At 37.5% G+C, this 8,635-nt stretch overlaps 2 protein-coding genes across 2 annotated transcripts; both read right to left on the bottom strand.

Moving 5' to 3' along the window:
* Window positions 1-3,625: 3,625 nt before the first annotated feature.
* Window positions 3,626-6,606, bottom strand: LOC122601220. Its single transcript, XM_043773983.1, has 5 exons — window positions 6,163-6,606; window positions 5,368-5,660; window positions 4,883-5,265; window positions 4,579-4,772; window positions 3,626-4,471 (listed from the first exon to the last, which is right to left on the bottom strand). The coding sequence occupies exons 1-5, from the start codon at window positions 6,604-6,606 to the stop codon at window positions 3,626-3,628; spliced, it is 2,160 nt and encodes a 719-aa protein (XP_043629918.1).
* A 60-nt stretch (window positions 6,607-6,666) lies between these two features.
* LOC122601219 lies at window positions 6,667-8,244 on the bottom strand. Its single transcript, XM_043773982.1, has 4 exons — window positions 8,110-8,244; window positions 7,419-7,542; window positions 7,069-7,295; window positions 6,667-6,957 (listed from the first exon to the last, which is right to left on the bottom strand). The coding sequence occupies exons 1-4, from the start codon at window positions 8,242-8,244 to the stop codon at window positions 6,667-6,669; spliced, it is 777 nt and encodes a 258-aa protein (XP_043629917.1).
* Between the last annotated feature and the right edge of the window lie 391 nt (window positions 8,245-8,635).

Here is an 8,635-nt window from a genome sequence, read left to right as displayed (position 1 = left end):
ATGCTTGCTATATAATTTAGTCTTGTACCATTATTTTACTTCATGTCACATTTGGCCGAATTTATCTAAAATAAGATTGAGCTGCTTTCTCTTCTTTATTGTCATCTGATTATCATCAAATTCGAGCTTGGTTTTCGTCTATCTTGCAAATTTGAATGAAACTTCAAACTTTTATTAACTTTGTGAGTCCACCTAACAAGATGTACAAGAGATCAATATATAACAAGATATAAGGTTAGACAATAATAATCACAAGTTATATCAAGAAACCCGACTGGCAAATAAATCGAAACTAGATATGACTAATTAGAATTACGATCCAGATAATGGATAAGAATAATAAAGTACGATTACTTGAAACTATATAAATTACTAAATATAATCAAGTATTATGGCAATGAGTCGAGATGTATTTTTCAATGTATTTTATTTATTGCTATAAACAAAATACAAGAGTTGTTGCGGAACAAAGATAATCACACTTGTGAAAGTATCTAAACAACCCCAGAAATACAAATGATCTAAGTGACAAGGAATTACTCGTAAGAATAATCAGAGTAATATCACATGTTGCAATTGCCAAAGTTCCAAGCAGTTTTGCAAGTGTGAGAAATCTTATATTTATAGGCAAACATGTCTTGATGACATGGCAATATGCCGTACAAATATGGTTGGATGCATTTATGGATTTGTGGGACAGATCCATAACATGTTTGTTTAAGGTAAGGTATGTAAGTTTCTTTGATGTGACTTGACATACTCTATTCCCAACCTTTTGCTAAAACTTTCCCAATCCCAGGTTGAGAGAAATTAACCGGGTAAAGGTAGTTAAAGCTGCAAAAAGACTTTCCTCGTAATCAGTGAAAAAGTGTTGTAAGTACTTTTTCACTGAGCCTCTTCAGATTCAACTTCAGGTAAGATCTTCTCTGAGCTCTGCTTCTGAGATGATCTTCTTCTTCAGTCTTCAGTCTTTGACTTCAGTCTGAACGTCTTCAGTGTAGGTTGATTCTGAATCTGAAGTGAAGCTTCAGTGAGCTTTATTCTGAATGACTTCAGAATCCTGAGCAAGCTTTCTTCACTGAGCCTCAACTATTTTGAACAAATCATACTTTGTCGATTTTCGACCTAACAAACTTCCACCATACAGACCTATAATTCAAATAAACCATCTCTTAAGTATCCAAAGTCATTAAAAACAAGCATAATTTACCAATAAAGAAATGATATCGTGAAAATAAATATGTATAAAATATGCGATATCAAAATCCCCCACACGTAAGCCTTGCTTGCTCTCAAGCAAATAAAAATTTCAAAACAAACATTCCTTTGGTTCAAGATCGCAAAAACATGACAATTATTAAAAAGAAGCTAAACCATGAAATATGGTTAAGCAGTTTTAATCTTAAATAAAAATTGAAATGTTTGACAATATTCGAATGATCTACAAGCCTCGAAAACACGACTAAGCACTTTAATCAAATGAGAGAATAATATCTCAACTAACCTACTCCAACTAACAAACTATTGGGGTTGAAATATTGTATCAATCACTCAAAGCCTAGTCGTGATGCATACTATTTTACCATAGGCTTGTTCTAGAATCAAATCTCCACCGTCATGGCGTAAGCACCAAGCATAACTATCAAAAGAGGTCTTTTATTCGGTTGTAATGTACAATTGTGAAGGCTTATACGGGTCATTAACATTGTGTATAGAAATTTGGGATATAATTGGTGTTAAAAAGAAAATAACACAACAACAAACAAAGTTTTACATTATAGTCTAGTCCAACACAACCCATATCACTAGTTGCCATTTATCGAAAACCCAAAAGACACTATCCCGACAATACCCCTCCAATAGACCAATAAAAACCGACACCATTGTGGTGTATGACCTTCAAACGACTTCTTAACCAATATTGATTTAAATGAACACGCCAACTTCAATGAAGATTATAAACAACAAAAGAATCCTTTAAGTTGGTCTAATTAACATACCAACTTAAACATAAAATAAGCATTTAATAATTAAACTTTTGTTGGTTTAAACTAACTTACCAACTTAATTTGATTTGTCGAAAATATGAAAAATACCAACTGACAGTCCAAACTCGTTTTTTACTTTTTTACTTTTCTTTTCTGTTTTTCACTTTTTTTTTTTTTGAACTACTTTTACCCTGCCTAATTGGTACCCCCTTTTGAACTTTAAAATACATTGACAAGTCATAACTCTTACTACTTAGAATAATCTAGACTTCCTCCAAAATCATGACGAAATCAATTTACCCCCAATAATAGGAAATATACCAACCCGACATAACTAACACAACCCAAACCATTAAACTAGCATAGGCAACTAATGACCAACCATGGATTTCGACTATCGGTATGGCGAGTAAAGGTTAAATATTTAAGTGGATTTAATCAAACGAAAAGGCTAGGCGCAACAAGTTGTCTAAAAGTATCTTGCATTAAAAATGAATGCAAACAGGGTTTAAACAAAGGATATTCACTAACCAATGTGATTAGCTACTAAACACATGCATACGAACATGGTTAAACAATGATAAACATAAAAAGGGGTGAATAAACAAAGAAAACACGGTTAAATCCTAAATTTGCCTCTTTATCATCTAGTTACACCTATATCACCGAAGTGATCTCACTTGCGATCTCAAAATGATCAACTAGGACAAGTTCTAGAATCAATGCGATCACCGGCATACTCATATCAAAGAAGAAATAACACGGAAATGGAAACTCAACCTCAAACTTGCACATCATAGTTCAGAGCTCTAAAAGAGACCCTTACTTCTGGATAAATCCAAAAGCCTATGAGAGGGACAAATTTACAAGGCTAATAATTCACAAATTTGGTGTTTTGTGATATAAGTGTGCTAGTCATGTTATCAATCCAGAAGGGATTTGCCTAATTAATCATTCAAAACACATTTCACAAATTAAAAACTTTTGACCAAAGGAATTTATAGTTCAATTACTAATATGATTAACTCTTACATGACAAAGTAATTAAACTATAAGGACAAACAAGCAAAAGTTTAAAAATTCCCCCAAAATTCACCCGGCTTTTTCCTATGAACCTCTCCCCCCACACTTGAGTTGTACAATGCACTCAATGTACAATGAACTAAAACAAAACTATGGAAATAGGGAAAAGCAAATAAGAGAGATAAAGAAATTAGAAACTTCCCGGGTTTTGATGGGTATGCTCCAAATGCTTGGTGGATTCCAAAAATCATGAAAGTTGGTTGCATCTCCACTGCATTTAACTCCATCTATTTAGCTCTAACACACACTTAACAAAAACATCAAAAATACCAAAATAATAATAAAAAAAAACTAAAAATCTAAAAATAATACTAAAGTTTCAAACTAAACTAAAAATCAAAAATCTTTTTTTGAATTTTTTAGGTTTTTCAAATGTTTTTGGATTTTTAAACTTTTTCAATTTTTATGGATTTTTAAATAAAGAAAAATGAAATGCAAAAGTAAAACTAAACAAGATAAGAAAAAGAACAAAAATAATAAAGAGACTCGGGTTGCCTCCCGAGAAGCGCTTAATTTATTAATGAGTCCTTAGCTTGACTCGATCACCTTCACTTTCACTTGTTGATGGCATAAAAGCCAATCTCGAACACCTCCGCATTTTCTTCATCTTCTTCATGGTAATGCTTCAAACGGTGTCCATTCACAATAAAACTCCCATCATTGCCAATCAACTCCACATATCCAGACGAATAACTTCTCTTAACCATATACGGTCCTATCCATCTTGATTTGAGCTTAGGCGCTTTGATTTTGTACTTAGATTGAAACAAAAGTACCTTATCTCCGGCTTTGAACTCCTTTCTCTTGATCTTTCTATCATGCCAAGCTTTTGTGCGCTCCTTGTATAGCATGGAGTTGTCATAAGCTTGCAACCTCATTTCATCTAACTCGTACAACTGCAAAAACCTTTTCTCACCAGCCAAGATTAAATCCATATTACAATTTTGCAAAGCCCAATAGGCTTTGTGCTCAATCTCAACCGGGAGATGACAAGTTTTACCATAAAGAAGCTTATAAGGGGTAGTACCAATTGGAGTCTTGTAGGCGGTTCGAAACGCCCACAAGGCATCATCAAGCTTGTTAGCCCAAATTTTGGGGTTATCATGCACGGTTTTCTCAAGAATCCTTTTCAACGCCCTATTTGTGTTTTCCACTTGGCCGCTTGTTTGAGGGTGATAAGAGGTAGAGAACCGGTGGGTCACCCCATACCTCTTTAAAACCTTAGCAAGCTGGTGATTCGCGAAATGTGTCCCGCGATCACTAATTAAGGCCTTTGGTACACCAAATCGACTAAACAACTTTTTCAAAAAATCAATAACAACTTTAGCATCATTAGTTGGAAGGGCTTTAGCCTCGGCCCACTTGGACACATTATGAACAGCTACCAAAATATAAAGAAACTAATGTGACAGGGGAAAAGGACCCATAAAATCAATCCCCCAAACATCAAAAACCTCACATACCTGTATCATTTGTTGAGGCATTTCGTCTCTCCTAGTGATATTACCTTGACGTTGACAAGCATCACAAACTTCCACCAAAGTCTTTGCTTCCCTGAAAATGGTAGGCCATAAAATCCTGCATCATATACCTTCTTACCAGTCACAGACGGTCCATAATGACCACCGGTAGGGCCATGGTGGCATGCATCCAAAATCTCCCGGGTTTCAGCACCGGAAACACATCTCCTGATCATTCCATCTGCACACACATTCTAAACAAATATGGATCTTCCCAAAAATAATGACGAATCTCAGAGAAGAATATTCTCTTTTGTTGAGAAGTCATATCGTCGGGAAGAATGTTAGCACCAAGATAATTAGCAATGTCTGCATACCATGGTCCTTCCTGTATCTGCATCAAATCTTCGTCAGGAAATGCATCATCAATATCATTCTCATTCAACTCCTCACGATGAGGGTTTTCGAGCCTACTTAAATGGTCGGCCGCCACATTTTTCGCCCCCTTTTTATCCTTGAACTCAATGTCAAACTCTTGCAAAAGCAAGACCCAACGGATGAGACGGGGCCTGGCATCTTGTTTAGAAAACAAGTACCTCAATGCGGAATGGTCGGTGTAAACTATGGTCTTATTAAGCACCAAGTAGGGACGAAACTTATCAAAAGCATACACAACGGCCAACAATTCTTTTTCACTCATAGTGTAATTTTGTTGGGCCGGATTTAAAGTCTTGCTAGCATAGGAAATTGGGTGGAAATGTTTATCCTCCCTTTGGCCCAAAACGGCCCCTAAGGCAAAGTCGCTAGCATCACACATTAACTCAAATGGTAAAGACCAATCGGGTGAAGTCATGATCGGTGCATTAGTCAATTTCTCCTTAAGCAAGTTAAATGCGTCAAGACATTCTTTATCAAACACAAACTTGACATCTTTTTCTAACAACTTGGTCATTGGCTGGGTTATTTTGGAAATATCCTTTATGAACCTACGATAAAAACCGGCATGACCCAAAAAGCTTCTAATCGATTTAACATTGGTGGGTGGAGGTAATTTAGTTATCACATCAATCTTGGCTTTATCTACCTCTAATCCCGCCTTAGAAACCTTCTGTCCCAAAACAATCCCTTCCTTTACCATGAAATGACATTTTTCCCAATTCAAAACCAAGTGTGCCCGTTCACACATTTCCAACATCTTATCAAGACTCTCTAAACAACTCTCAAATGAACTACCAAAAACCGAAAAGTCATCCATGAAAACTTCCATGGAGGTTTCAATCATATCTTGAGAAATGGCAATCATACAACGCTGAAAAGTACCGGGGGCATTACAAAGACCAAAAGGCATCCTCCTATAGGCATAAGAGCCATAGGGACAAGTAAATGTGGTCTTTTCTTGATCTTTAAGGTCAATGGGTATTTGAAAGTACCCGGAAAACCCGTCTAGAAAGCAAAAATACTCGTTACCAGCAAGTCGTTCGAGCATTTGATCAATGAAGGGCAATGGGAAATGGTCCTTGCGGGTGACATCATTTAATTTCCGTGACAGTTCTAGTAGGAATCAATTCATTTTTATCATTTAAAACAACAGTCATCCCACCCTTTTTCGGTACACAATGTACCAGACTCACCCAAGAACTATCCGAAATGGGAAATATGATTCCCGCATCTAACAACTTAATGATTTCCTTTTTAACAACATCTTTCATATTTGGATTTAATCTCCTTAGTCTTTGCACAATCGGTTTATCATTATCAACAAAATTTATGGTATGCTTGCAAAATTCTGGACTTATACCCGAAATATCGGAAATCTTCCATGCAAAGGCCTTTTTATGGGCCTTCAGGACGGTCAAAAGTCTAGATTTTTCATCCTCCAATAAAGAAGATGAAATGACAACAGGTAAGAAAGATGTACCTTCAAGATAAGCATATTTGAGATGATCCGACAAGGGTTTGAGTTCCAAATCGGTAGGAGGACACTTGATCGATGTAAGCACCCGTGTGCTTTCACTAGCCGTGATCTCTTCAAAGGTCTCATCCTCCGATTGAGTTTCATCAACACTCAATGCCATGATTTCTTGCACCATCTCTTCAACTAGCACTTTCTCTTCTTCACTACAAGCTAGCAATGTTTATCCATCTTCCATGTCCAATATATCCATGAGCTCCTTCTCCAAAGCATCTTCTTCTTCAATAACATCAATCCTGAAGCAAGATTCATCACACGAGTAAGGATGCTTAAGAGCTCTATCAACATTAAAAGCAACACGGTCGTCCCCGACACCTAAGGAAATCTCCTTAGCCTTAACCCGGATGATAGCATCCGCGGTCATAAGGAATGGTCGGCCAAGAATTAAAGGAACGTTAACATCCTCCTCCATCTCAAGTATAACAAAATCGACCAGAAAAATCATATGACCCACCTTGATTTGCAAGTTTTCCGCTATCCCCATGGGATATTGGAATGATCGGTCCGCGAGCCTAATGCTCATGCGGGTTGGGGTCAATTCACCTAAAGACAACTTTTTATAAACCGAATAAGGCATCAAATTAATACTAGCCCCTAGATCGGCTAATGCCTTACACAAATAAGCACCAAAAGCACAAGAGATAAGAAAACTCCCTGGGTCTTCCAACTTAGGGGGAATCTCATTCTTGATGATAGCTGAAACCTCGGCACTCATGACTGCCATCTTCGCCTCTTCCAACTTCTTCTTATCCGTAATGAGTTCCTTGAGAAACTTTGCATAATTAGGCATACCTGCAAGAAGATCAACTAGAGGAATAGTAATGTTAACATTTTGAATCAACTCAACAAACTACTTGAAATTCTCCTTGATCTTTGCTTTCCTCAATCGTTGAGGAAACGGTATCTTCGGTTGACATGGCTTAACCGGTGGTCTCTCAACAGTAGGACTCTGAACGGTCTTGGATGGAACGGCCGGTGTCTTCACGGCTGGGTTCGGCTCCATCTCAATCTCATCATCAACACTTTCATCAGATTCAACCTACACAAGAGGAGTAATATCATCAGGTAAAGGATTTGCAGAATTATAAGTATTACCTGCTCTTGTTGTGACCACATTCACTTGCTCGTTACGAGCATTCGGATGGCTGTACTTCGATCCCGATCCTTGGTTATTCTGTTGAGGCTTAGGATTTTGCTGAGTATTGCTTGGTAGTGTACCGGGCTGCCTATTTGAAGTTCTTAGCCTTTCGAGCTTAGCTTCTATATCCTAAAATGTAGCTTGAGTGCCCTTTTTACTTTGCTCCAGCTTATGAGTTAAACCGTCCAGACGAGTAGTCATAGAATCCCATGCAAAATGCATCTTCTTGGATTGTTCTTCCACTTTCTCGTCGGTTGCCTTCTGAGCATTGATCAAATCCTTCATAATTTCTCTCAATTCAGCATTCGCGTTCTGCTGATTGCTGAACCTGCTGAACCTGTTGCCACCAAACCCGGAATTGTTAGTATTATTAAATGAAGATGAGGGATAAGAAGTACCTAATTACCGGTTTTGATAACCGGTGTTCTGGTTGTAGGATCCCTGCTACTGATTCTGAACATAACTAACTTCCTGAGCCGGCTTGTCCGGGCAATCTTCCGAGTAATGATCATCTCCACAGTAGTCAAAACCATCCACTATGACCTTCACATCTCTCTCAATGCTCTTGAACCTTGCATCTTGGCTATCAAACCTCTCATTCATTTACTTCGATAGTGCCTAACTTCAGCAACTAACCTTGACTCTTCACCACTTTCCACCTTAGCAACAGTCTTACTTCCCGATTTCCTACTTTGGATTTCTTCCCGGACAGAGAACTCCTTAGCCATGTCATCCAAGATTTTATAACCTTCACTTGGAGTCACATTATTCAAACTACCCCCAAACGCAGCTGCAACTTCCCTTCTAGTCTTCCTAAGCAAACCGTCATAGAAAATCTCAACGACTCCTTCAGTAGTCATATTATGACCTGGACAATTTCGAAGCATTTCCTTATACCGTTTCCAAGAATCAACTACATCTTCACCCGCATCTTGAGTAAATGCCCTGATCTTATTTTCCAATTGTCTTTGAGTTCTTACAGAATAGAACTCAT

The sequence above is a fragment of the Erigeron canadensis genome, chromosome 5 (genome assembly GCF_010389155.1).
Source record: "Erigeron canadensis isolate Cc75 chromosome 5, C_canadensis_v1, whole genome shotgun sequence".
NCBI lineage: Eukaryota > Viridiplantae > Streptophyta > Magnoliopsida > Asterales > Asteraceae > Erigeron > Erigeron canadensis.
The sequence above is the reverse complement of the archived record's forward strand: the minus strand, read 5'-3'. Positions and strand labels throughout refer to the sequence as shown.

Excerpts from the sequence above, each read along its gene's own strand:
- LOC122601219 (XM_043773982.1), bottom strand. The coding sequence starts at position 8,244 with ATGAATGAGAGGTTTGATAGCCAAGATGCAAGGTTCAAGAGCATTGAG. Across the intron at positions 7,296-7,418 it reads GAGACCACCGGTTAAGCCAT|GTATGCCTAATTATGCAAAG; the intron begins GTCAACCGAAGA and ends ATCTTCTTGCAG. Across the intron at positions 6,958-7,068 it reads TTAATTTGATGCCTTATTCG|GTGGGTCATATGATTTTTCT; the intron begins GTTTATAAAAAG and ends TTGCAAATCAAG.
- LOC122601220 (XM_043773983.1), bottom strand. The coding sequence starts at position 6,606 with ATGGCATTGAGTGTTGATGAAACTCAATCGGAGGATGAGACCTTTGAA. Across the intron at positions 4,773-4,882 it reads AGACATTGCTAATTATCTTG|ATGGAATGATCAGGAGATGT; the intron begins GTGCTAACATTC and ends ATGTGTGTGCAG. Across the intron at positions 4,472-4,578 it reads TGATGCTTGTCAACGTCAAG|TTTCTTTATATTTTGGTAGC; the intron begins GTAATATCACTA and ends CTGTCACATTAG.